Raw genomic sequence first — 27268 nt, forward strand, 5'->3', positions numbered from 1 at the left:
TTACTCTTTTTATTTGATGGTAGGTTTAAAATAAAAACTTTACCTGTCGAAGGTATAATTTTAAGACCTCACAGATGTCATGTGAATTAAATTCTGAAATGTCTACCAAGTGCATTCCATTCTCCAAAGCTTGACACAGTTTTTCAGTTTTTGTTTTGTTTCCACTAACACGATAAATTCCCTTGAATAGAAAAGAAAAAAGATGTGCAAAATTCTGCTTTAGTTCGAAGGGTTAAATGCAGACATCTAAACATATTTGATGTATCCACATCAATTTTTATTAGTATTTTAGGGAAAAAAAAGTTAAAGTCACATAAATTAACATTTTCCAAATAAATGTGAATAAATTCAGCTATTACAAACTGAGAGTACTGATTTTCTTGAAGTCTCCTTTTCATTAAAACAAATCACACAGGCATTTCACCTTTTTAGAATTTTAAGAGTTAACGACATACCTGTAAACACAAGGCTCTATTTTCAATCTCTGAGGCACATATTTTGAGTATAAAAGGAATGCCATCTGGCTCCTTTTTTGCAACTTGTGTGAATTCTGCTCCAAATAAGTGTATTTTTCCCAGAAGTTTCTGATGACCACAGATAATGACTAAGTTTTCCAAACATTTTCGATGACAAACAAGGAGACACTACAAGAAAATGATAGTTTAAAACTAATTAACTCGCCTTAAAACTACACGCAGCTAAGCAAACTAATAACAAAAAATGAGTTAAAAAGTATTATGTGTGGTGTATGAAATACATTTAACAGCAAATCAAAGTATAAAACTATTGACCATAAACTGTGGGACTTTATTAAAAATATATTTGCAGAGCCAGGTGGATGGCATATGCCTTTATTCAAGCTACATGAGAAGTTGAAGCAGGAAGATCACAAGTTAGAAGCCAGCCCAACTTAGCAAGACCCCCATTTCAAAATACAATTTAAAAAGGAATGGGGTATCACTCAGGGGTAGAGTGATTGCCTGGCAATGCATAAGACTCTAAATTCAATTCCCAGTACTACAAACAACAGATTTACGTACATTTATACATGTGTATATTTATGTATATTTACGCACACATACACCACACACACACTCACACACACACACACACACACACACACACACACACACACACCTTCTAATAAGTAAAATCGTAACAAAAAAAGCATAAAAATAAGGGGGCCAATGTGATTCCAAAAAGATCTTACCTCTTCACATTCAACACCTTGGAATACTACAATGCCTTCGCAATCTCTGCATTTTGTGGGGGATCTCAATTTTCGGAACTTGTGAGTGACAGCTGCTTTTGACATCAATGTTTTCTTAAATGCTCCAAGGGAATTGGGTCCTTACAACAGAAATGTTAGTATAGAAGAAAGGTAAAATGACAAAAAACAAAAACAACAAACAAAAAACAAACAAAAACCACCCGATATTGAATTTGGAATAATCTTTTTTTTTAATGTATACATTTTTTAGTTGTTGATGGACCTTTATTTTATTTATTTATGTGTGGTGCTGAGAATGGAACCCAGTGCCTCACACATGCTAGGCAAACCCTCTACCTCTGAGCCACAACCCCAATCCCTGGAATAATCTTTTGACTTTGAGATTATTCATATATTACAAAAAGCTATTATTTTGAGTTTCTAACATGAAAAAGAGCACCCAATTTATAGATATCTTATAAAACACACACTTTCATTAAACATTTTATCCATGAGTAAAAATCATCACCAAACCAATAAAATCATTCTAAGATACCATGGCATAATGTTTTCAGAATCAACAAATTTAAGCTGGCACAATTGTGTACGCCTGTGATCCTAGCAACTCAGGAGACTGAGGAAAATCGCAAGTTTGAGGCCCACCTCAGCAACTTAGTGAGACATTGTCTTGAAATAAAAAATGAAAAAGGCTGAGGATGGCAGCTTAGTGAAAAAGTGCCCTGGGTTCAATCCCCAGTACCGGGGGGGGGGGGGAATCAGCATATTTATACTTTTATAATATGCCCTTCATAGAGCTGGGAAGTATGTTCATAGGTGGCATATAAATGCTATAAATGCTTCAAAGAGAAAAAGCTACACAAGGCTAGTATATTAGAGTTATTTAAATAAATAGAAAGGATAAAGCTTTTCTTAATTCATTATAAAATTACAGGTAGTCCTAGCTAGTTATAGTTTAATATTATACTGATATTATATTAATATGGGAAATTATGCCAAGACAGGTATCTGCAGGTACCCAATGTACAAAATTAATTTATTTGAGTCTAATTTGAGTCATTAAGGTAACTGACTTTACTTTTCTGTCCTTCCATACCTACAACATTCCCTGTTCTCAAGAAGTACACTTAACCTGCTCTTCCTACTTCATTTCTTATACTTTTTTTTTTATTGTAAACAAATGAGGTACAACTTGTTTCTCTGTACATGAAGTACAGGCATACCATTTGTGTAATCATACATTACATAGGGTAATGGTATTTGATTCATTCTGTTATTTTTCCTTCCCCCCCACCCCTCTTTTCCCTCAATAAAGTCCCTCTTTCCTCCATTCTCACCTCCCTCTCACCCCCCCATTATATATCATCATCCACTTATCAGTGAGATCATTCATCCTTTGGTTTTCTGAGATTGGCTTATCTCACTTAGCATGATATTCTCCAATTTCAACCAAATGCCATAATTTTACTATTCTTTATGGCTGAGTAATATTCCATTGTGTGTGTGTGTATATATATATATATATATATATATATATATATATATATATATATATATACACACCACATCTAGGTTGGTTCCACAATTTGGTTATTGTGAACTGAGCAGCTATGAACATTGATGTGGCTGCATCACTATAGTATGCATTTTAAGTCCTTTGGGCATAGGCCAAGGAGTGGGATAGCTGGGTCAAATGGTGGTTCCATTCCAAGTTTTGTAAGGAATCTCCATACTGCTTTCCAGAGTGGCTGAAATAATTTGCAACCCCACCAGCAATGTATGAGTGTACCTTTTTCCCCATCCTCGCTAACACCTATTGTTGCTTGTATTCTTGATAATCGCCATTCTAATTGGGGTGAGATGGAATCTTAGGGTAGTTTTGATTTGCATTTCTCTTATTACTAGAGATGTTGAACATTTTTTCATATGTTTGTTGATTGCTTGTAGATCTTCTGTGAAATGTCTATCATTTCCTTAGCCCATGTGTTGATTGGGTTATTTGTATTCTTCATGTAGAGTTTTTTGAGTTCTTTATATATTCTGGAAATCAGTGCTCTATCTGAAGTATGAGTGGCAAAGATTTTCTCCCACTCTGTAGGCTCTCTCTTCACAATGCTAATAGTTTCCTTTGCTGAGAGAAAGCTTTTTAGTTTGAATCTAACCCAGTTGTTGATTCTTGCTTTTATTTCCTGTGCTATGGGAGCCCTGTTAAGGAAGTCTGATCCTAAGCTGACATGTTGAAGATTTGGCTACTTTTTCTTCTATAAGATGAAGGGTCTCTGGTCTGATTCCAAGGTCCTTGATCCATTTTGAGTTGAGTTTTATGCAGGGTGAGAGATAGGGGTTTAATTTCATTCTGCTGCATATGGATTTCCAGTTTTCCCAGCACCATTTGTTGAAGAGGCTATCTTTTCTCCATTGCATATTTCTGGCACCTATGTCTAATACGAGAAAACTGTATGCATTTGGGTCTGTGTCTGTGTTCTCTATTCTGTACCATTGATCTACCTGTCTATTTTGGTGCCAACACCACGCTGTTTTTGTTACTATTTCTTTGTAGTACAGTTGAAGTTCTGGTATTGCGATACCCCTTGCTTCACTCTTCCTGCTAAGGATTGCTTTAGCTATTCTGGGTTTCTTATTCTTCCAGATGAATTTTTATACTTTTTCTTTAGAAGAAGATTTCTCACACTTTCTCATGCATGCTCCCTTTTAAGTAAGTCACTGTATTGGGTTTATGAAAGGAGACCATACCTAGTCTGCTATTTTAATATCATGCCAATACATTTTAGATCTACTAATTTTATTGCTTATTCTTTTTTTTGGGGGGAGGGTGCTGGGAATTGAACCTATGACCTTGTGCATGCTAAGCAAGTACTCTACCACTAAGCTCTTATCCGTAACCCTGCTGCTTATTCTTCCATTTGTATTTTAAACAATTGATTAGTACATTATCAACTAATACTTGAACATAATTACTGGGCTATATTTAAGATCTTGTGTGATGCTTTTGTTTAATACACAGCAAAGTAATGACTCTTTAAAATTATAGTATTTTTCTAATATCATGAGGTGCTATTACTTCAACTGGTTTAATGCATTTTTCATTTAGGCAAATACAATACAATACCTGCTTCTGAAGGGGAAGGTGGCTCTCTTTCATCTAAATCATCTGCTGAAGACATGGTTCCACTGGATGGAGTTCGTGGAAGTTTTCTATGAAAGTCTCCTAAAAGAAAATTATTGACACCATTATCTGACTATTCATTATAGAATACTAGAAATGGGAAATGACAATATTTTTGGAATTATATAAGTCATACTATTTTATTAGCTTCGATGCAAAAATTTGCTTCCATTCTTATACTCTACGTAATAGGGAATTCTGATGTTCATTCATGGAAACAAAAGGCATTTAACTAAATTTATCTGACTTTTCCAAATAAATTTAAAGTTTAGAATCATATATTCCTTTAAGAACTTACTGCTAACTTCTGATAGAAAGTATCTGAGGTTGTAAGCTTCACAAAAATAGGTAGTATCTTATATTCATTTTCTATATCTAATATCTGACAGAGTGTCTAGCAAAATAGTAAAAGTTGTCATTAAATGTTTGTTAAGTTGTAAAAAAAGACATACAACACAATCTAAGGCCTTCTAAGATACATAAATATAATTTAAACCCAATAATCCAATAATAAAATTAAATTATGTTATTAGTAAGGAGATAGAAGCCAGGAACAACCACCCAGGGATATCTAGCCAGGAGCTGAAACCACAAATTCAAACTATGTCAAAGGACTGCTGTATATATCAGAGCATGTTTGGAAGCAGACTGACTAGCAGAGATTTGCTCTGTTGAAATTATAAATAGGTCTACCACCGAGTAAAGAATTTACTTTAACTCAAGTCTTAATAGTCTTAACTTTCGTTAGTAACACTTTTCATAAATGATTTTAAGTAATACCTTCTTCTCATAAGGGTTTTTCTTCTCAATATGCTTACAGATGGGTGTCTAGTTTTTGCTTTGAATGTGTTCCCAATGACTGAAAAATCACAAGTTTACCTGGTTCCATTTTAGAACTATTCTAATTATAAAACAGTTCCCTTATATTATTGAACAGAAGTTTGTCTGTGTATGAATTCTAGTCTTTGGTCATATTTTTTTCTCACAGTAGCAAACAAAAACTCTATCTCAAATCCCCTTTCATTTCATTCCATGTCATATCCTTAAGTGTCCTCTTTCTTAGGTGAGGCATTCCTCAATCTCACTCATTTATCAGGTTGAAAGAAATTCCAAAATTTTGCCTTCATCACACGACATCTACAAGATCCCAAATGGGTTAGGGCTTGCTCTGGATTGGGTCTTAATTTCTGAATTACAAATATTCAGTTAAATATTTAGGCTCCAGTGTGTCCCTTGAATAGAGCTAATGGGAAGTAGGAAAGTGATCTACAAACCCTACTGCTTCATGGCAAAAATTCTAACTTTAAATACAAGACATTTATCTGAATGTATAAAACTGTGCAATATGTGAAATACTTTAAAAAATGGCCTTGGAATTTGATGAGGTCAAACTCCATAACACCCCCCCAAGAGTCTAGGAGGAAGGCACATAGCCAGAAAGGACCATAGCGGTCTTTGGTGGAAGAATGTGGAAGCAGAAGTCTCCTGGGTTTAAATGCTACCTTCTCCTGCTAGCTATAAAACCTATGGCAAATTATCCTCTGTAATATTACTAAGGGGGAGTTGAAAATATGTCCTCTCTGAGGATTTTGAGACAATTTATATCATAAAATCTTAAAGCACACTTGTAAAAAATTAACAATAATCAATCATAGGCACAAGGGTTGGCATAATGGAATTGTTTATTATAGAAATTACTGCAAAACAATTCAAAAGATAATGATATTCAAGTTCAGAGAATAGAATACAATAGGAAAAATTAAGGCAACTACTCACATTAACATAACATGCACACATGCATGAATTAAGTCACAAAAGAATAGTATGAATATATTTGAATAACAACCAGGAAAGGGCAAAACTCCACTACACATAGGTACTAAAAACATTTAAAATATCTACAGCATGATTTTAAAAATGTTCAGAATAATGGTTTATTCTGGTGGAAGATAAGGCAGTGTTCAAGAAGGAGTACCCAGGGGTGTCTAATATATTAATATTGTTAGTGAGGTCTGCTTCATTCTTTTTCTTTAAACTGTACATATACATGTACACTCTCATCTCTATATCTAAGACAGTTCATTATAAAAGTATGGTAGTTATAAATACTCCCCAAATGACTATTTTAATATTTTCATTGATTTCCCTGCTAGACTTAAATATTTATGTACCTGGACTTATAGATTCTGAATCCAAAGATCTAGATTCACTGCTCCCTCCAGTACTCTCAGAGTCACTAACCATCCCAAATGTCCATGATCTTATGAAAGAAGAACCTTTAAGAAAAGAATGTTTAAAGTCAACACTTAGCTAACAGGTGGATTTCATAAGGTAAAATACTGACATTACATAAAAGGAGACAATTCAAATTTCTTTAACAATGAGCAATTATGGACTTTAAGGCAGGCATTATAATTGTGACTTGATCTCACAGAGTTACAGTATGAAGTCCAATTTTCTAATTCCAGAGCTCCAGTTCATTTAATAAATCAAATGAGCAATCTGCTCCTTCATAAACCTGTATTCTCTTCAGCATGAAAAGTACCTGTTAGGTCTGCACTGTTAGAGCATCTGTCCTCTTCAATTTTATTACAACTGTCAGGAAGGCGCACAACATCCTCTAAAGAGTCAGCAGGGCCATATCTAGGTGTCTGGGCACTACTCGTTAATGGTTTATTTACATTCCTAAGAAAAAGCAAATAAAGCTCAGCACTAACAATAAATCTACTTTATACCATGTTCAGAAAAATGTGTTAATTTAATAAATGTGGAGTAATTAACTAAATATCATGAATAAACTAACATGGTTCAGCTTCTTGAAGGAGATATGGATAAAACTTACATTTGCACAGCTGAAACACGGATAGGAATAGCAACAGTATAGTCAATAATTCGTGTCATGGTTATGACTTTACTAGTATCACCTCAATGGAAAATGTAGGTTAAATTTTATGGACATTCAAAATGTGTATGACTATCATTTGTCATTAAGTCTCACAGTACTGAGTTCTGTGTCAAAATGGAAAGTTTTACTCTCAAGTGAGTTACATCTATTCACTGCATGGACTACTAAGAAACCACAAAATAATACAAAAAAATTTCAGAAAATTTTAAAGTTAATTATATCAATGTTAGAATAGATACCTCTTTATACCAGACACAAACTTAGTAAATGTTTTATTTCTAGAAATTCATCTATATATTAATTCTTACCCATCAACTTTTTCTTCTTCAGTTGAATTTGTAGCCTTCACAAATTCACTGTACTCTTGGCCTGGATCATAAAGTTTGGCATTATCAGAGAGAGACTGTAAACTGTTTGCAAAGGAGGCAGCCTGCAGGTGCTGCATCTGAAAGAGGTTAACTGTTACCTGTAGTCAGAGACAAAAGGCAGAAACAACTCATTATGTACAGAATGCTTTATAAATAAGTGTACACTGATGTCAATGAATGCACCAATAAAAGGACACACAAGTGAAATACCACTGCATGCATGCTATATTGGCCAATATTATGAAAGATAAAGATTGTTAATAAAAAGGCAGTTTTAATCTAATATCTAGGAGTGATCATTTCCTATAAAACTGTTTTTAAAGTATAAAGTTAAAAAAATACAACCCATGTCCCTGACAGTTCATGATTTGAGGATCCATAGCTCTGTACCCTGATGGTCTGACCACACTCCCTAAACTTACTTGCACAATCATGAAGAATTTATTTATAACCAGTGATTTGAAAAATATTAACATTCCAATGAATCACCTGGGAGACCTTGTTCAAGTCCAAAATCTAGATTTAAAATCCAAGATTCTTATTTTTAGAGGAAAAGACCTTATTTTTAGAGGAAAGGCTTTCTAGAATTTTGTTTCTGCATCAGTTAAAAAGGAGATAAAAACAATTATATTTTATCCCATATGATTATGTGCAAATTAAATAATGTAGACAAACAGCTTAATACATTAGCATGTAAAGACTAAATCTTAAATATTATTAATTATAGTTTAAGGGGAAGGGGATTTGTCAAAGGTAAATGGTTAGCCTAAATGACTTAGAAGATAATTTCAAATCTTGGGATTTTATAATTCTATTCAATTATTTTATAATCCTGTAAGCTATAATTAATCAAAATCTGTTAAATGAATAAAACATAGAATGTAGCAAATAAACTACAATTTGAGGTACATTTTCCTTGCCCCCAATCACATTTTCCAGTTATGCTTGGCCCCTACTCAAAAACATCTTGAGTCCCAGAAGTATAAACAGGGTGTGCACAGAAAGAACTCCAAGAGAGGTCTGCTCTGGACCAAGGCACAAAAAAGGATGTGGGGTAGGAGATGTGACTAAAAGAGTAGGTGATAATCCTGGTTTCTTTGGTGTGTTTGTTTCTTCTCCTGTCCCAGTGCCCAAACAAGCACAAATCCATAAGATGCAATCCTGTGGCAGCAGGCAATGGCGGTAGAACAGTTATCTAAACTTTGAAGGAAATCCTTTATGACCACATGAATTGTGCTCTCGTGAATGAGTGGATTTGAAATTCTTCTTGTTTTTCTTTATTTTCCCCTTACTTAATGACCGAGAATTGATGCCCCTGGCTCCCTGGAGGGCAGCAGAGTAGGCACCAATAAGTTTTAGTTTCCCAGTCAGAAGACTAGGAAGGGAGGCACACAGGAGCTGGAGAATGAATTGAATTCTGTTAAACTTAAAAAAAAAAAAAAAATCAATATTCAATGCAGGTTATAAACAAGACTAAAAGTCACAGAAAGTAATATTGTAAACAAGTCAGATATCATCTAATGCTACTTGTCACACGAAGAATGAGGACAATCTCAACAACTCACAAGAGAAAACGACAGTGAACAGACATGAATGCTGAGATAACTCAGTTGGTAGAATTATCCGATGAAGACTCTAAAGCAGTTATTATAACTTGTTCAAGAAGGACAATTAACCTTGAAATATGAACACACAGAAGTCTTAGCAGAGAAATAGAAGACCTAAAACAAAAGGTAATTTTCCTACTAAAAATAAAATTTCCAAAACAAAAAATTTACTAAAGGATTGTATAGAAAATTGAAGTCAGTGAACCTGAAGACAGATCACAGGACAATAAAGATGCCCCTCAACTTATGATAAAGTCACATCCTGATAAATTCACACTAAACTGAAAATGTATTTAACACCCACTGTAAAGTTGAAAAATCTTAGGCAGATCCATAAGAAGTTGGGGACTGTTTGTAAAAACAATTAAGGGAAAAAAATAGGATCATCCAGACCTGTGAGAGCATTTGAGTTACCTGAGTCTTAAGAGTAGAGAAAGAAAGTGCTACAAACAAAAATATTTGAAAAAAATAATAGCTAAAATCTTGTCAAAATTTGCAAAGATCAAACATAGATTCAAAATATTCAGTGAATCCTAAAAAGGAAGAACTCAGCAAAATTCACGTAGAGATGTATCTCAGCCAAACTACTGAAAATCAAACACACAAAAAAAATCAAACCTTGGAAGCAACCAAAGAACAAAAAGCAGAAATCAGTAAAAGTGGAAAAAGAAAAATCAATGCAAATAAAGATTGTTTTTAAAACAATTTTTTTTGAAAATATAAATAAAATTTATAAACTAGGAGCCAGATTGATCAGAGAGAAAAACTGCCAGTGCAAGGGAGGGGAGATGAAGAAGAGTGGATACAAATGATCTACATCAGAAACAAAAGCGGAAAAAATCACTACAACCTACAGAGACATTAAGAAGATAAGGGAATACTACAGACAACCCTATGAACGTAAATTCAGCAATTTAAGATGATAAGGCCCTACTTCACCTAAGTCACAAACTACCAATATTTACCTAAGAAAAATAATTAACTTGAATAGGACTTTATCAAAAGAAGTTGAATATGTAGTAAAAAATCTGCTAAAAAAGAAAATCTCAAGCCCAGATACTTTCACCAGGGAATGCTACCAAACATTTAAAGAATAATACAAATTTAATACAAACTCTTCTAGAAAACAGAATAGGAAGGAATACTTCCCAAACCATTTTATGAAACAGGAATTACCCTAAAACCAAAACCAACACAAAAGGAAAACAATGCACCTCAGATAGAGCATTAATCTCCAGGATATATATATAAAGAACTCAAAAAACTTAACACCCAAACAACAAATAACCCAGTCAATAAATGGGCTAAGGAACTGAACAGATACTTCACAGAAGGAATACAATCGACTGACAAATATATGAAAAAATGTTCAACATCTCCAGCAAATTAGAGAAATGCAAATTAAAACTAAGATTTCATCTTACTTGTCAGAATGGCAAGTACCAAGAATACAAGCAACAATAAATTGGTGAGGATGTGGGGGAAAAGGTACACTCATACACTGTAGGTGGGATTGCAAACTGCCGCAACCATTATAGAAATCAGGTGGAGATTCCTCAGAAAACTTGGAATGGAACCACCATTTGACTCAGCTATCCCACTCCTCAGTTTATGCCTGCCACAGTGAGGCAGCCATATCAATGTTTACAGCAGCTCAACTCATAACAGCTAAACTATGGAAATCTAGATGCTCTTCAACAGATGACTGGGTAAAGAACATATGAGATACACACACACACACACACACACACACACACACACACACACACAATGGAATATTATTCAGCCTGGTAGAAGAATGAAATTATGGCATTTTGCAGGTAAATGATTGATGGAGCTGGAAAATATGTTAAGTGAAATAAGCAATTCCAAAAAACCAATAGCCGAATATTTTCTCTAACATGCAGATGCTAATTCACAATAAGGGGAGGGGCTAGGGAAGAACAGTTACTTTGGATTAGGCAGAGGGGAGTGAAGGGAGGGGAGGGGTAAGGAGGTAGGAAGAATAGTAGAATGAATTGGACATTACTACCCTATGTGCACACGACTACACGACCAATGTGACTCTACATCATGCACAACCAGAAGAATGAGAAGTTATACTGCATTTATATATGATGTGTCAAAGTGCATTCTACTGTCATGTATAACTAATCAGAACAAATTAAAAAAAGAAAAAGAAAAAAAGATATGCCAATTCTTTTAATAAGAATATCTTTTCATATAATAAGATATTAGCAAACTTAATCCAGCTATATAAGAGACACAATATATCATAAACAAGAGGGGCGGGCTTATCCCAAGAATGCAAGGTCAGTTCACCATTCAAATATCAATTTAATTCACATTAATAGGCTAAAGAAGATAGATCACATGGTTACATCAAATGATATAGAAAAACATTTTATAAATTCCAATATTTATTCATGGTAAAACTCAGCAAACTGGCAAAAAGAGAAATTCCTTAATCAGATTGAAGGGTATCTTCAAATATCTTACAGGTATCATTGTATCAATGGTGACAGACTTAATGTTTTCCCCTAAAGGAGAATAAGACAAGGATGTCATCTCTTACCCCTCTTATTCAACAGGGAGCACCATCTAGTGCATCTAGTGCAGTAAGAAAAACAAAAAAACAAAAAACTGGAAAGGAAGATATAAAACTGTTCTTTGAAGATTACATGATTTTCTATGTAGAAAGCCCCAAGAATCTAAACAAGCTCCTAAAACAAGTGAGTTTATCAAGGTTGTAAGAAATAAGATTAATATAAAGAAATTAACAATTTCCAAATATAGTTATAAGTTAAACAACTGGAATTTGCAAGTATATGTATACACAAATCATTCACAAATAAGGTTTAAATTTAACAAAATCGTAAAAGATTTATATGTTGAAAACTACAAAATGCCGATTTTATATCAATAATCTAAATAAATGGAAAAATATACAGCATTCACGGATTAAAAAAACTTAAAGAAGATGCTACATATACAATCAAATCTCCATAATATCATCTAAGAATTAACAGAACTTCAATAAAAATGTTAGCAAGATTTTTTTGTAGATAAATACAAGTTGATTCTAACATTTTAATGGAAAGTTAAAGGATTTTAAACACATAAACAATCCTGAAAAAGAAGAAAGTCATAAGACTCAAATTACCAGGTTTTAAGATTTGGTATAAAGCAACTGAGTCAAGATATTGGGGTTTTGGCAAAAGGATAAACAAATACATTAATGGATTAAGGTGGAGAATCTAGAAACAGACACAAATATAGTTAACTGATTTTTTTTTTTAAAAGATGCAAAGGCAATTTAAAGAAAATGGTACAGTGTTTTCAACTAATGGTATCAGAACAAGTGGACATCTATATTAACCATGTTTTTTTATTTTCTGTATTATATGCTATCTTGATGTTTTTAAAAAAAGAATGCTGTCATGTACAACCAGAGAAATGAAAAGCTGAGCTCCATTTGTGTACTACGATTCGAAATGCATTCTGCTGTCATGTATAACTAATTAAAACAAATAATTAAAAAAAAAAAAAAGAAAAAAAAAAAGAATGCTGGCCAGGAAGAGACTGCCCCTTCTTGGGTTACACAACTCTTTAAAAAGCCAAGGGTTCCGCTGGGATCACATACTTCATATGCAAACCAACAAGTCCCAAGTCTGTAGCCCCAATCGATTCCCAATCTAACTCTTTTATCAAGTCAACTATTTCCTCCAACCCAGTATCATCCCAAAGCCAGGTACCAAGCAACTAGAGACCATCCCTGTGTCCCAAAGCCAAATTATTCAAACTAGACAATTCTAAACTGTTACTTTTCCCACTTTGCCTTTCCTGAGGAAACCCCAATACTCAACTCAGCTTTCCTTTCACTCCCAATCTGTCTGCCAAACCTGCCAATTCCCCTTCTCTCAAGAAATGTAAGTAATAAATTCTTCTATCAATTGCAATGACCTCTCTGTTTGTACTTAGTCATTTCCATAAATTGAAATTCCACAGGTATAATTTTTTAAAAAAATATCTAACATTCATTTATTTATTTATTTATTTATTTATTTATTTATTTATTTATTTATTTATTTATTTATTTATATGTGGTGCTGAGAATGGAACCCAGTGCCTCACACATGCCAGGCAAGTGCCCTACTGCTGAGTCACAACCCCAACCCACTGGTATAATTTTAATATAACATTTATATGCTAAAAACCAAACTTCCAATCTATAACTCTTATGAAAATCAAAAGGAGATCAGTAGAGTAGAGAAAAGGGACAAGAGGAAGAGAGGGAGAAGAGAAGGGAAGCAGTAATTACTGGGGAATGATACTGCCAAATTATTTTGTTACATTGTATGCATGTATGAATATGCAATCACAAATCCCACCATATGTACAATTATAATGCTCCAAAAAAATGGAAAAGAGTAGCTCAAAATGGATCATATATCTAAATGTAAAATTACACAATTTTGTCAGGCACTATGTTGCATGCCTGTAATCCCAGCAACTAAGGAGGCTCAAGACAGGAAGAGCCTTGCAAGTTTGAGGCTAGCTTTGGTAACTTAGTGAGATGCTGTTTCAAAAGAAAAGGACTGGGGATGTATGTAGCTCAGTGGTAAAGAGCCCCTGGGTTCAATCCCAAGTTAAAAGAAAAAAAAAAAAAAAACTACAGAACTTTTAGGAGAAAACTTTGTGACGTTGGGTTAGATGAAGTATCCTTATCCTTAGATATAACACCAAAAACATGACCCATAAAAGAAGAAACTAATAAGCTAGACTCCATCAAAATCAAAAACTTTTGCTCTCTAAAAGACATTGCTAAAAGTATAAAAAGAAAAGCTGTGAATGGGAGAAACTACATGCAAGCTCAACAATAAGAAAACAAACAACTCAATAAAAAAATTAAAGATGGGCAAAATACAGATTACAATAAGTCCTTTAAAATTTTTCAATATCACTAGTCATTCTGGAAACACAAATTGACGCCACAATTAGATAACACTACCCATCTATTAGAACAGCTAAAATTTAAAAACAAGAAGTGACAAATGTCAAGGACAGAATAACTGGAATTCTCATGCACCACTGATTATACCACTCTGGAAAACATTTTGGCAGTTTCTTATTAAGTTAAACATGCATTTAGTATACCAACCGGTAAATGCACTCCTAGGTTATTTAAAATTATGAAAACATATTCAACAAAAGCCTGTAAACAAATATTCCTGTAGCTCTATTCATAATTACCCCAAACTATAAGCAACACAGATGCCCAACTGGTAAATAGATAAACACTCTGATATAGTCATATAATGGGCTACTATTCAACAATACAAAGAAATGAACTATTGATACATGCATAACGTTGATGAATTTCAAAGGCATTAGGCTGTGTAAAAGAAGCTTGTCTCAAAAGGTTACCTACCATATAATTATATTTATATGATTTTCTGGAAAAGATCTAAGTAATGGGATGGAGAACCCAACAGTACTTGCCAGGGGAGGGGGAAGATGGTGAGTTTGACTACAAAGGTATAGCATTTAAGAACTTTTTTGTGTGTGGCACTGGGGATTGAATCCACCAGAGTCTTGCACATGCTAGGCAGATATTCTACCACTAAGCTACATACTTTCTGAGCCCACTTATTTTGAGATAGGTTCTCATTAAGTTGCCCAGGCTGGCCTTGAGCTTAGAGATCCTCCTGCCTCAGTCTTACAAGTAAGTTGAGATGGCAAGTGTGTGTCACTACACCTGCAGAAACAGATGTGTGTGTGTGTGTGTGTGTGTGTGTTTTAAATGGGGATTGAATCCAGAAGTGCTTTACCACTGAGCTACATCACCCCGCTGTTTTATTTTGACACAGGGTCTCACTAAGTTTGTTAGGGCCTCACTAAGTTGCCCAGGCTGGCCTTGAACTTGCTAGCCTTCTGCCTCAGCCTCTTGAGTCACTGGGAGTATAGGCATGCACTACTGTGCCCAGCAAAAGAACACCTTTGAAGTGATGAAATTGTTCCAAATCTTGACTGAGGTGAGGGTTACATAAATTTATATGTGTTAAACCTTATAAACTATACACCAAGAAGGTTGTAGATATATAAATATTTTACAAAAAAACATGTTAAAGAGGTAATGAAAACACATGCAAGATGAATGCTTTGTCTTCAAATACATCACTGGGTTCATTTTAATATTTAGTTTATTCAAATTCTGAAGACTAGATCTCTCTTTTGTCAAAGAACTGACAGAAGTTGTAGGATCAAATCAAATTTACCAACCAAGGCAAAAAGACAGTGGCTAGAGGCAATTTCCAACTTTCACAGTTTGGTTTTAACTAAGCAAATCATGAATCTAGGGGACATAGAGGAGAGACAGATCAAAAATAAACTATGTCACTACTGAAAACTGAGTCAATTTTCAAACATGTTCTATTGCTCTCAGAAGTTATATCTCATAAGAATCAACTTATCAAGCATCCCTCTCTCTTCTGCAGATAAGATTTTATTTTCCCCTCTTGCCTTCAAATATACTGAAGAAATCACTTACAGCTTTAAGGGTAAGATCACACTGGAAAACAAGTGTCCTCAGTTGTGTTAAAATTTCTTTTTTGGTATTTTCTAGATCATTTCGTCTTTCTTCAACATTAGTTACACAAACTTTGTAGAGTTCATTTGCTTCTTCTACCTTTAGGAATATCACAGAAAATAAAATACTGATCACTAGAATTTATATTTTAAAATAAATACTTATTGTAGAAAAGCTGAATGATAATAACTGAAAAGTCTTTTATTCATGAAAATTTTGATATAGTCTACTTATATTTCAAATAGAATTCTTCTAAATATAATACAGAAATTCTGGTCAGTGATTCAAATGTACTTGGCTTTAATGAATAGTCAAGAACAATTTACAATTAGTATATTGTCTGTCTATAAAGTGTTCACTTCTATTTAAAGTAGCCTTTTCTATTTATATTTACTATTTATTTCACAGAATTTATCAACTATATTTCATAAATAATACAAAATTTTAGTCTATCCTTGCTAGCAGGTGCTGTAACTAGCACACATACAAAATACATGTTTGCCTAAAAGGTGAACTTTCTGAAAAATCAAGTAAAAAATATTACTACTAAGCTTTAAGAGACTTCTTTCACAAACAAAACCCAATCCTTAAGTCTTTTAGCATAGTCATTCTCAAAGTGTGGCTCTCTACACCAACAGTAGCAGCATCACCGAGGAACTTGTTATTTAGAAATACGCTGTTTGGGTCTCACCCTTGACCTACTCAATCCTCAGCTCTGAGGTGGGCCCAGCAGGCTGCTTGAATAAGCCTCCTACATGTTCCTGACACATATTACAAGTTTAAGAAACAAACCCTTTACAGATTATTGCTAACTCAACTTTCAAATAACAAAAAAAATTACTTTTTGAAGAGCTTCCTCTTCCAACCTTCGCTTTTTTTCTAGTTGTTTGTTGAGATTTTTTGCTAATCCACCACTTGAGTACTGATGCTCCTCCTCTGCACGAAACATGGAAGATTTTGCTTTTTCATATTCATCTTGACGTTGCATGCATAACAATTTTGCCTTTTTGAGAGCAGTTTCTGTTTCAAGCTATTCAGAAAAGGGTATATTAAACATAGAATTTTAAAGAAACCTTACTATACAAGTTTCTTTAGCATATTTAGCAGATAGTTAAGTAGCATTTTAGAAAAACTAGAGTAAGGTAGATGGTTATACAATACAGATGATTTTTAGGTGTTCACAAACAGGTACATGAAACTCTAATATAATACTAACCATTTTATTTTGTTCCTGTTTCCAAAGTTCTTTTATTTCTTTCCTTTGTTTTTCCATTTCATTTTTCCTCCCCAGTAGAGGCTATCAAAGATATTTCAAAAAAAAAAAAAAAAAAAAAAAAAAAAGAAAAAAGTTGTTTTCTAAAGGTATATTGCTGTTTAAAAAAAAAAATTGTGCATAATATAAATAAATAAATTTTACCTGTACAAATTTGTTGGCTTGGAGAGCTGCAATTGTTTGTTGTAAAAGGTGACTATTTTTTATGTCATTGAGGAGAGCACTGGTAAATAGAGACTGTAGTGGCATAAATTCCTACAATTAAAAATTAAGAAGTAAATTTTACAATAGAAATGGCACTAGAATACCAGATGCACATACTATTTTTTCAAAAAAAGAAACTTTAAGTTTAGATTTTTTTCTAATCTAAAATAATAATAATTAGAAAAATGACTGTGAACATGACAGAAAAAAACTGTTAATTATATTTATAAATTAGAAAATTAGCAGCTATCATAATAATTAATATTTTTATAATATTGTGAATTTCCTAGTTTTTTTCTCCATAATGAACAGTCATATAAATTTAACAGGATTTTATTTTATCAATAAAAAGATTGGCAATTAAGTTCGTTCCTCAAGTAACTGAAATTTTCTGATTTTACAAGGCACTATTTGGGAGCCCATTTGACTAGTTTCTTGTAATAGAACCCTAGAAATTCACAGAACACTTACCTGTAGTCCAATGTTAGCTCTAGTTGCCTCTGCCAACTTTACAATATTTCTTGTGGACTCCAATTCTGAAAAGATTAAAGACAGTATCAGAAGGCAAAATTAACTTATTTCTCCCCTCCATACTCTTATTCATAATTCTCCAACTGAAAAGTGATTACAAGCTGGGAATGGTGGTGTGTGCCTGTAATCCCAGCAGCTCCGGAGGCTGAGGTGGGAGGCTGAGGCAGGAGGACTGCCAAATTCAAAGCCAGCCTCAGTAATTTAGCAAGGTCCTAAGCAACTTAGCAAAATCCTATCTTAAAAAATAAAAAGGGGCTGGGAATGTGGCTCAGTGGTTGAGTACCTCTGGGTTCAATCCCTGGTGCCAAAAAAAGAAAAGATAGGAAAAAAGTGATTTATACATATTAGTGTGCATCTTGATAAAATGTAGTAATTCTTAATTTTCAGTGTTCATCAGAATTAGCTGGGAAAATTTTTCAAAACACACTTGACTTCACCTCTCTGAGAAATAGAGAGGTCTTTGTATTGCCCCTTTCTAAGGCTATTCAAGTGATTTTAATTAGCATTCCCTATTAAAAACAAATAATACAGTAGAAAGCACAGGCTTTGCTAGAGTCTATTTTCTTCCAGTTATGCTATATGACCTTAAGCAAATCTGCTACATGACCCTAGAAAAATCATTTGTTCATCTTAGCTGTAAATGGGGTAAAGAATTCTTATCTTACTTCCCAAGGTTTTGTAGGAATAAATGAGATAATGTATACAAAAATATTTTTTCAACTGTAAAACTCTAGGCTAATATTTCTTCAAGCTGGCAACGTAGCTCAATTGTGGTAGAGTATAGTGTGCTTGCTTGCCTAGCCCACATGATGTGCTGGGCTCAATCCCCAGCATGGGTGGGCAGGGGTGTTTCTTCTAACCTTTCACTGCCTTCTGCTTAAACATCTATTGTTGCTTTTATCTCCTTTTACCATATTATCTGATTTTCTTTCTTTTCCCCCATTAGAATATGACTTCAAGATCTAGTGGCTGACTCACAGTAAATGTTCAATAGATATATCTAGTATAAGAAAAATGTTTCAATAAGAGAAAATGAAAAATTACTTTATGTACTACAATGAAACAACTAATTTAGAATCATAATACTTTTAAGTCTACAGAAAATGAATCATGAACAATTTAGTTCTTAATCAGATGCTCCAAAGGACAACTCACCCAGGTTAAGCTTTTTTTCAACCCATGACACTATGTTCTTTGTATATTTTGACCACGTTTTAGCATATGACAAGGCCAATTCGATAGAGTCAGTGTTTCTTAACAGCACACTGTCTAATTCTATAGGAGAAAAATTTCCTGAAAATAAAAATATCAGAGTAAGTATTTGTTAAATATAGTCTATAATAATTTTAAGCAAACCAGCATTGAGACAAATTTATAATAAAAGGGTACAATTTAAACATAAAATGGCTTCAAATTATAATATATTTTTATCTTAATATGTATTTCTATTATTCAAGTTACAAGCCTTATATTCTTGATTGGTCTACATCATCAAATTATTTATCTACTCAACTGGGTTTTTTCTTTTAAGTTTTAGACATAACTAACACTTTATATGTCATTTTGCCATAAGAATGAGTACACTATGCACACCAGGTTACTAAGAAAGAAGAGATTAAGTAATCCAAAACACTAACTGAAAGAAACTACAAAATATTTGACAAAAGTTGTAAGTACACTGAGTATTACCTTTTTCATTGGATGACTCCACTGAGTCCACAGAAATGTTTTCAAAAGACTTTACAACATGGAAGAAAACAAACTTAGTATTATTGCAAAAGACAACAAATCTCTGCTTCAGAAATTTTTCATCCCAATTTGTTATTTTGACATAATTCCTGCTAAAGAATTTCAAGTATTTAAAACTTAAAGGACCTGAGAAGTCTGTTTAAATACCTGAACACTTTCTAAGAATTATATGTTTTTTTACCAAAGCAGTTCTCAAGATTCAAGAATGAACAATCTCACTGTTTACTAACAGCATTAGTTAACATGAATGAACCTATGCAAAATTTTAAATTCTGCATATCCCCAAAATATTAGGAAGTTAAAGAAGTGATCTAAATAGATTGCTATCTAAATAGAAGATAAAGATCTGTCTTGTCCAGCCATCTTTTACCATTTTATCATATGATAAGTCATGTCCTTGAAAGTTTATTGGACAGCTTAGCACAGAACTTTCTGTAAAAACACAAATGTTTTATATATGTAATATCCTACATGATAGCTATTAGCTACATTGTAGTTACCTACTTGAACATTTTAAAAGTATCTAATATGACTAAAAAGCAAATTTTTACTTTTATCAACTATTAGTTAAATTTAAAGAAGTAGATGTGAGTAGTGGCTACCATATTAGTCCAGGGCTAGAAAAAACTCTTTCACTGTTAAATCCTAAACAAATTTGATGTACTTGGTTGGGCAATATAAGATATGTAGGGATTCAATGCAAAAGGGATCAAAAAGACCTGGGTCTCAAGTCCAGCTCTATTATTCACTGTATGACATGGGGTTATACATTTAAACTCACCTAATTTTAGTTTGCCCTTCTGTAAAAAGGGGATAAGAACACTATATCCATAGGCTGTTTTAAGAATTAAGATGATATAATGTTTTTAGCACAGTAGAGGGTACATAGTAAGCACTATTAAAATGAACTGCAGCATTATTTTTAAAGTGTATTTTTCAAAAACCTCCAAAGTAATTTTATTATTAGAATTATATCATGAGCTTTTAAATCTTAATCTTTAGGGAAAATTAAAACTTCAAAAAAAGGAAAAACAAGGTGTAAAATTTTTAAAAAGGGGAAAAGTATTTTCCTATTAAAAGTCAGGGTAGTATGTATCCACAATAGAGACCCAGGAATAGGAAATATGATTCATACCTAGAATTTAAATTGTTCAGAGTCCTGCTAAACACATAAAATGTCTTATCTTCTGAAGAATCAGTAACAATTTTAAAAGGTAAAATTGAGGAAGAAACATGAATAGCAGTAAAATATTTGACAATTTTAAGACTCTTCCTTATTCTCCTTCATCAAGAGAAGTTTAGAAACAGTCCTAATCATTTTTGCAATGTTATAATACATATACCAAAAGCCTTAAGCATTCATGTTCATATTTTGTATCATTTTAAGAAAGATCTTAAAGTTTCTTTTGTGTGTGGATTGGAGGTACCAGGAATTGTATCTTGGGTACTTAACCATTGAGATATGTCACCAGCCCTTTTTATTTTTTTATTTTATTTTATTTTTGGTACTAAGGATTGAACTCAGGGGCACTTAACCACTGAGTCACATCCCTAGCACTTTTTTGTATTCTATATAGAGACAGGGTCTCACTGAGTTTCTTAGGGTCTTGATAAGTTGTTGAGGCTGGTTTTGAACTCTCAAGCCACTGGGATTCCAGGCGTGCACCACTGCATCCAGCAGCCCTTTTTATTTTTTTATTTTATTTTGAGACAGGGTCTTGCTAAATTGCTGAGGCTGGCTTTGAACTTAGGCTCCTCCTGCCTCAGGCTCCTGAATTGCTGGAATTACAGGCATGCACTACAGCACCAGCTTAAGTGTTTATATTATTTTGATATAATACAAGTACCTGGCACATTTGTTGAAATCCTTTTTGTATCTGATCTTTGTGTGTGTGTGTGTGTGTGTGTGTGTGTGTGTGTGTTTTAGTACCAGGGATTAAACCCAGGGGCACTTAACCACTGAGCCACATCTCCAGTCTGCCTTTTTTTCATTTTGAGACAGGGTTCACTAAGTTGCTTAGGGCCTTGCTAATGGATCTGGTCATTTTTTAAAAAAATTTTTTCAATTAAAAAAAAAATTCTTTTTTTTAGTTGTTGATGGACCTTTATTTATTTTTATGTGGTGCTGAGGATTGAACCTAGTGCTTCACACATAATAGGCAAGTGCTCTACCACTGAGCCACAACCCCAGCCCCTGGATCTGATCATTCTTAAAAGGAATTATCAACCTATGTCCCTGAGGCAATATGTTTAAATATCTTGCACTAAGTGAAAAAATTCAGTCAACTGAAAATATTCCTACTGTTATAAATCTTCAAGGCAATATTCTCCATACATTCCTCAAGTTTTATTATTTCAAAGGAATTTTTCTTCCAATTAGAAATCATAACCCTAATCCTATGACAAAAGTATAGTGATACTGGTAGGGAGAATTAAGACCTACAGGGTTTTTAACAAGTGTCTTGGCCAAAAAAAAGAAAAGAAAAAAGTATGATATGTGAGAAGATTAACACTCTCCTTACTTTTTCCTTTTTTTTTTTTTTTTCCAAGTTTCACCATTCTCAAGATCTGTGGCAAAGTCAGTAGGGAAAAAGGGTCAAAAACCCCTTCTAAAATTTTAGACCTTACACCAGATGGATTCATTATATATTATAAATTATCATCATACTCTTTTAACAGTTCAATCCACTTACCAAATTACTGCTCCAGAAACTGATCATATTATCATATTTTAAATGAATTGGTTTGATTTTCTTGCCATTATATGGTAATTTATAAATTTAAGTATGAAGGAGTAATTCTGAGATTAAGATTAGGAAATAAATGAAACACTCAGTTAAAAATATTAAAGGCTTCACTTTCACACAAACTTAGCTTACCTTATTTTCCCGAGAAACAGGCAGTCGTAACAATGAGTCACTGCCTACATCTCCCATAAGGAAGTTTGTAAGGCTATCCAGGGATGTTTAAAAAAAGAAAAAAAATTTTAAAAATACATATCATTACACTTTGTCACAGGCTTTACAATCATGTCATCTAGGACAATCTTTTTTAAGTAAGAATCTGAGAAAAAAACTCCTAAAAGTCTATTCTCATAAGTAAGTGACTTGTAAATGAATATTGCTTCTAAATAGCTATAAAGACAACTCCAAATACATTAATACAGCAACACAGAATGTGGTTTTTTTCAAAGCTGTGATAATATGTTATAATAGTTAATACTTCATTTTCTATGGATCCTACATGCAATATACTCAAACGCACTAGGCCCAGTACCTTTAAATGATAGTCCTCTACTTACATATTCCCAAAGGTAAATGCCAAAGTTTCAATGGAAGAAAACACTTCTCGGAATAGATCATTTTTGTTTTCTTCATTAACTTCTGTAAAATTCACAGCTATAGGGAAAGGTTGGTTACAATAAATGAGGGAGAAAATATTTGAAACTAGATTCATACAAAATCATTTAATCCTTTAAAAATTTATCATTACTTCATCAAAAGATTCAGAAACTCAAAGGGCTAATAAAATACAAAACCGACAGGATGTTCAAGTTCTTCATTAAGGAAATAATAAAAAATTAGTTTGCATAAAAGTAGCTGGCATTCCAAACTCTCTACCCCATGCTTTACATAATTAGACATATATAAAAAGTGACCTAACGTGAAATCAATCTGTCTTGGAGTCAAGAGTCTGTTATACCAGACCTCTTCATGAAGAGTGTTCTTTACTATTTTCTCTTACTGCTTTCTGGTGTTTTTAAAAACAGTTAAAGACACTGTGGTTCACTAAAATCAATAGAAAGCACATATTTACTATGAACCACCAATAACTGAAATTTTATATGTTTATATATAAAACCTATAACACAACATATCAAATTTTTTAAAAATCCAGTGCTTTAGAGAATTTAAATGTCTATTTATTCATAGTTTTATTGCTCGTAATAGCTCTTGGGCTCTAAGATCTATGTTAATTGACAAATGGCTGTCTTGTCTCACAGAGACATTTTGCATTATGTTAATGCAAATTATGAAACAACTGAAAAATGTTTCTTTTAACTTCTGTATGCACTCTTGATAAAAGCCCAAACACAATTTACTAAGACAAAATCTGAAGGTGGAATTGGCTTTTTCCCTTTAAGTAAATAAGCCATGCTAGTCAGCCTGGTGAAAAGGAGCAAATGGTTCTCTGTAAACTGTGGTCTCTAGTATCCTTGCCAATAAGGTGCAGGTAGAGAAACCATGTGGAGAAGAAGTTACCCTCTGCTTTACAAATTGTTTTTAATCTTGGATGAGAAGTTTTAAAAACAAAGTCAGCCCCATGACCAAAGATGCAAATTTGAAAAGTCTTTAGTAGCTGGGTGCAGTGGCACATGCCTGTAATCCCAGTGGCTCAAGAGTCTGAGGCAGTAGGAAAAAGCCAGACTCAGAAACTGAGTGAGGTCCTAAGCAACATAGTGAGATACTGCCTCTAAATAAAGTATAAAAAAGGGCTGGGGATCTGGCTCAGTGGGTAAGCACCTCTGGGTTCAATCCCTGGTACCAAAAAAAAAAAAAAAAAAAAAGGTCTGGAATAAAGAACAGATATTTTCTCAAAAGCTCTCCCAGGTGATTCTAATATGCAAATAGAGTTGCAAAGCAAGAACTCCTAAATTGTGATGAATTAAACCTCAAGCCTATAAACTCCATGAAATTATAATCAGATTTTACATGTATAAGCTTTTGCAGGTTTGCTGGGGGGTGGGTGAAGGGGATCCACACATTTCATCATTCTCCTAAAGATCCCTAATATAAACAAAAAGAAAAACTTAGGAATCATTGCAAATAATTTTTAAAATATTCTTAAGACTTCTGTTCTGGCCAAGATGAAGAAAAAGGTTATAATTATGCCTGAAACAACTGAAAGAAAAACAAACTTGTATAAAATTTAAGAAACAACATTTTTCAAGACACTGGATTATCACGCAATACAGGACCGTAATCAATGACAGACAAGAAACACCATGATGCTGGGGGCAGTGGCCCACGCCTGTGATCCAGCTATTTGGGAAGCTGAGGCAGAAGGATCAAGAGTTCAAAGACAGCCTCAGCAAAAGTGAGAACCTGTCTCTAAATAAAATACAAAATTGGGCTGGGGATGTGGCTCAGTGCCCCTGAGTTCAATGGAAGGAAGGAAGGAAGGAAGGAAGGAAGGGAGGGAGGGAGGGAGGGAAAAGAAAGACAAGAAAGACCATGTTCCACTTTACTGCCTAATATTATGCAATGCAGATTCACAAGCGAAGGAAATTACCAGGTGGGGGGGGGGGGGCACCACATTGTTTTATAACTATGAAGGAGTCAATTCATCAAGAGGACCTAACAATTCTGTACATTTATGCATCCAATAAAGAGAGCTTCAAAATGCATAAAGCAAAAACTGATAAGAGTTGCAACAGAAATAGACAAATTCACAGTAATAGCCAATGATTTCAATAACCCTCCCAGTAACTGACAGAACACATAGATGTAAAAAGAGTAAAGGTAAGGAGATCTGAACAATACTATCAACCAGTTTGATAAGACAGACATTTATTTATAGAACACTCCACTTAGAAACAGCAAACACATGTTCTTTTCAAATGAATATTTACCAACAAGCCATGTTATGGGTCATAAAACATGTATCACACTGAGTTTGAAAGTATTCATATCAGGCAAAACACATTCTGTGACTACCTGGAATTAAATCGGGAATAAATAATAAAAGATCTCTGTAAAATTCCCAAATACCTGAAAAATCAAATCTCAAACTTCCAAATGACCCATGTGCCAAAGGAGAAGAGAAATTAGAAAGTATTTTGAACCAAAGAAAATGAAAACAAAACATCAAAATCTGTGAAAGAGAAGGTGGAGAATTATAAGGGGAGTAAGCATTATCATGACTATGATGATGTTTGCACAGGAATGTGCATTTGTCAGAAGTTACCAATACATACATGTATTTGCTTATATATGTGTAATATATCTCTGCAAAGATGCACAAGAAAGCAGTGACATTTATTACTTATCTAGGGAAAGATATGGATAAGCAAAGAGGCTGAGGTAAAAAAATTTCATTGTTAATACCCTTTCACACAATTTGCATTTAATTGTGGGAATGGCTGCATATCGAAAGAATCAAGTTTGAAGAACAGAGAGAAAACATGAAGCTCCTATAATCTTGGGGGTATAATTCAGGTTTATTTTTCTACTTCCCCATTTATAAATATAGAGCAAAATACAGAACATGAAAAATCTAAATAAAACATTCTTTTCATTTATCCTACATAATAAAATCAACCTAAATAAATGAAAATACAACTACTAAATACAGCATAAATTACTGAGTTCTGAAAATGTCTTTATCTGTTTCAAAAATAGGCTGTATCTCTCTTAGCACATTGCAAATATTTTGTCAGACTGAACTTCCTGCTTGGAAACAGGAGGAGACATAGGAAATACAAATCACTACTATAATGAATGGAGAAAAATTAAGAATTTTTCCTTTAAAGTTTTGACAAGGTAAATTTCATATTTACAATAAAAAGTAGGGGGAATTAAAGATTTCAATTTCTCATTTCTTATGTATAAGAAGTGGATACACTTCATGCATTCAAATCTGGGGAATACAAACATCATTATATATATACCTGACTTTAAAGTTATTCTGTAATCGGAGGAGGATGTTTGTTTTTGTTTGAGTAGTCTGGCAAACTTGAAAAATGCATTCGATGGGTAAGGACTCCAAAACAAGTCAACTGCTTAGGTCACTGTTGTTTTTAAAAATGTAATCAGGGGTGTTAAGACTAAATGATATCCATATTCCTACAGTTTTTTATCCTACCATACAAGAGTTTTTCTTAACATTACTCTCTAAAATAAGCATAATAAAGATGTATATTTACAGATTTTTTGCAAAGATTGAAGTATTACGCAAAGCACTTAGATTGCTTGGCACAGAATAGACATTAAACAGTGTTTTCCACCTATATCTTGCCTTTCCAGGTTTTGAAAACTAAACTGTCATTAAATGAAAGAAATAAGTTCTGATGTCCATTTTGCAGATCACTGAATATGTTTCATTTATAATATCAACATATTTTTAGGGGGGGGCTCAACATTAGTAGTAGGGACAGGGAGGAAGGTTTTATTTAAAAACATGTAAGACACTCCAAAGAAAATAGTTTTTAAAGTTTTCTAGTCTCACAAATCCTTGCTGAAACAGTGTATTTCACAAATAATATTCCCCCTTTAAGTTTCATCCAACTAAAAGTAAAACAGTAACAATCCCAAGTATAAAGACAGTCATCATGGGAAATAACATTCAAAGGATTACTTTGCCTCAAAGATAAAAAGATCTCCAAGGCAATTGAGAGACCACTCTTTTCGTCTGTTTCTGGAATGTGGACACCAACCACAGACCCGCTCCTTCCCCAGGACATCCTGACTGCACACAATAGCCACTGACAACAATTGAACTAGGTCGCTATTTCCAAGCATGGAAATTTTACTATCTATAGACACAAATTTCCCTAAGTAGAGTTAAATGGCACTTGTAAACAGTCTATTTAAAAACAAATTTGGTTACTAAGCACATTTTTAAAGGC

General features: G+C 33.5%; 1 protein-coding gene across 4 annotated transcripts in view; it reads right to left on the reverse strand.

Moving 5' to 3' along the window:
• ARHGAP29 (Rho GTPase activating protein 29) overlaps nt 1–27268 on the reverse strand; it is a 70062-nt gene that overhangs the window by 10684 nt on the left and 32110 nt on the right. For all 4 annotated transcript variants that reach the window (XM_079146000.1, XM_079146003.1, XM_079146002.1 and 1 more), the window contains 16 exons: nt 22943–23039; nt 22521–22593; nt 19582–19630; nt 19048–19185; nt 17833–17897; nt 17302–17412; nt 17101–17181; nt 16726–16914; nt 15846–15983; nt 7629–7786; nt 6961–7100; nt 6587–6691; nt 4359–4457; nt 1211–1350; nt 456–644; nt 44–181 (listed from right to left, as the gene is read on the reverse strand). In XM_079146000.1, coding sequence (XP_079002126.1) covers nt 44–181; nt 456–644; nt 1211–1350; nt 4359–4457; nt 6587–6691; nt 6961–7100; nt 7629–7786; nt 15846–15983; nt 16726–16914; nt 17101–17181; nt 17302–17412; nt 17833–17897; nt 19048–19185; nt 19582–19630; nt 22521–22593; nt 22943–23039 — 1910 coding nt within the window. The remainder of the gene's footprint in view (nt 1–43; nt 182–455; nt 645–1210; nt 1351–4358; nt 4458–6586; nt 6692–6960; nt 7101–7628; nt 7787–15845; nt 15984–16725; nt 16915–17100; nt 17182–17301; nt 17413–17832; nt 17898–19047; nt 19186–19581; nt 19631–22520; nt 22594–22942; nt 23040–27268) is intronic.

This window comes from Sciurus vulgaris (assembly GCF_902686455.1).
Source record: "Sciurus vulgaris genome assembly, chromosome: 1".
Lineage (NCBI taxonomy): Eukaryota > Metazoa > Chordata > Mammalia > Rodentia > Sciuridae > Sciurus > Sciurus vulgaris.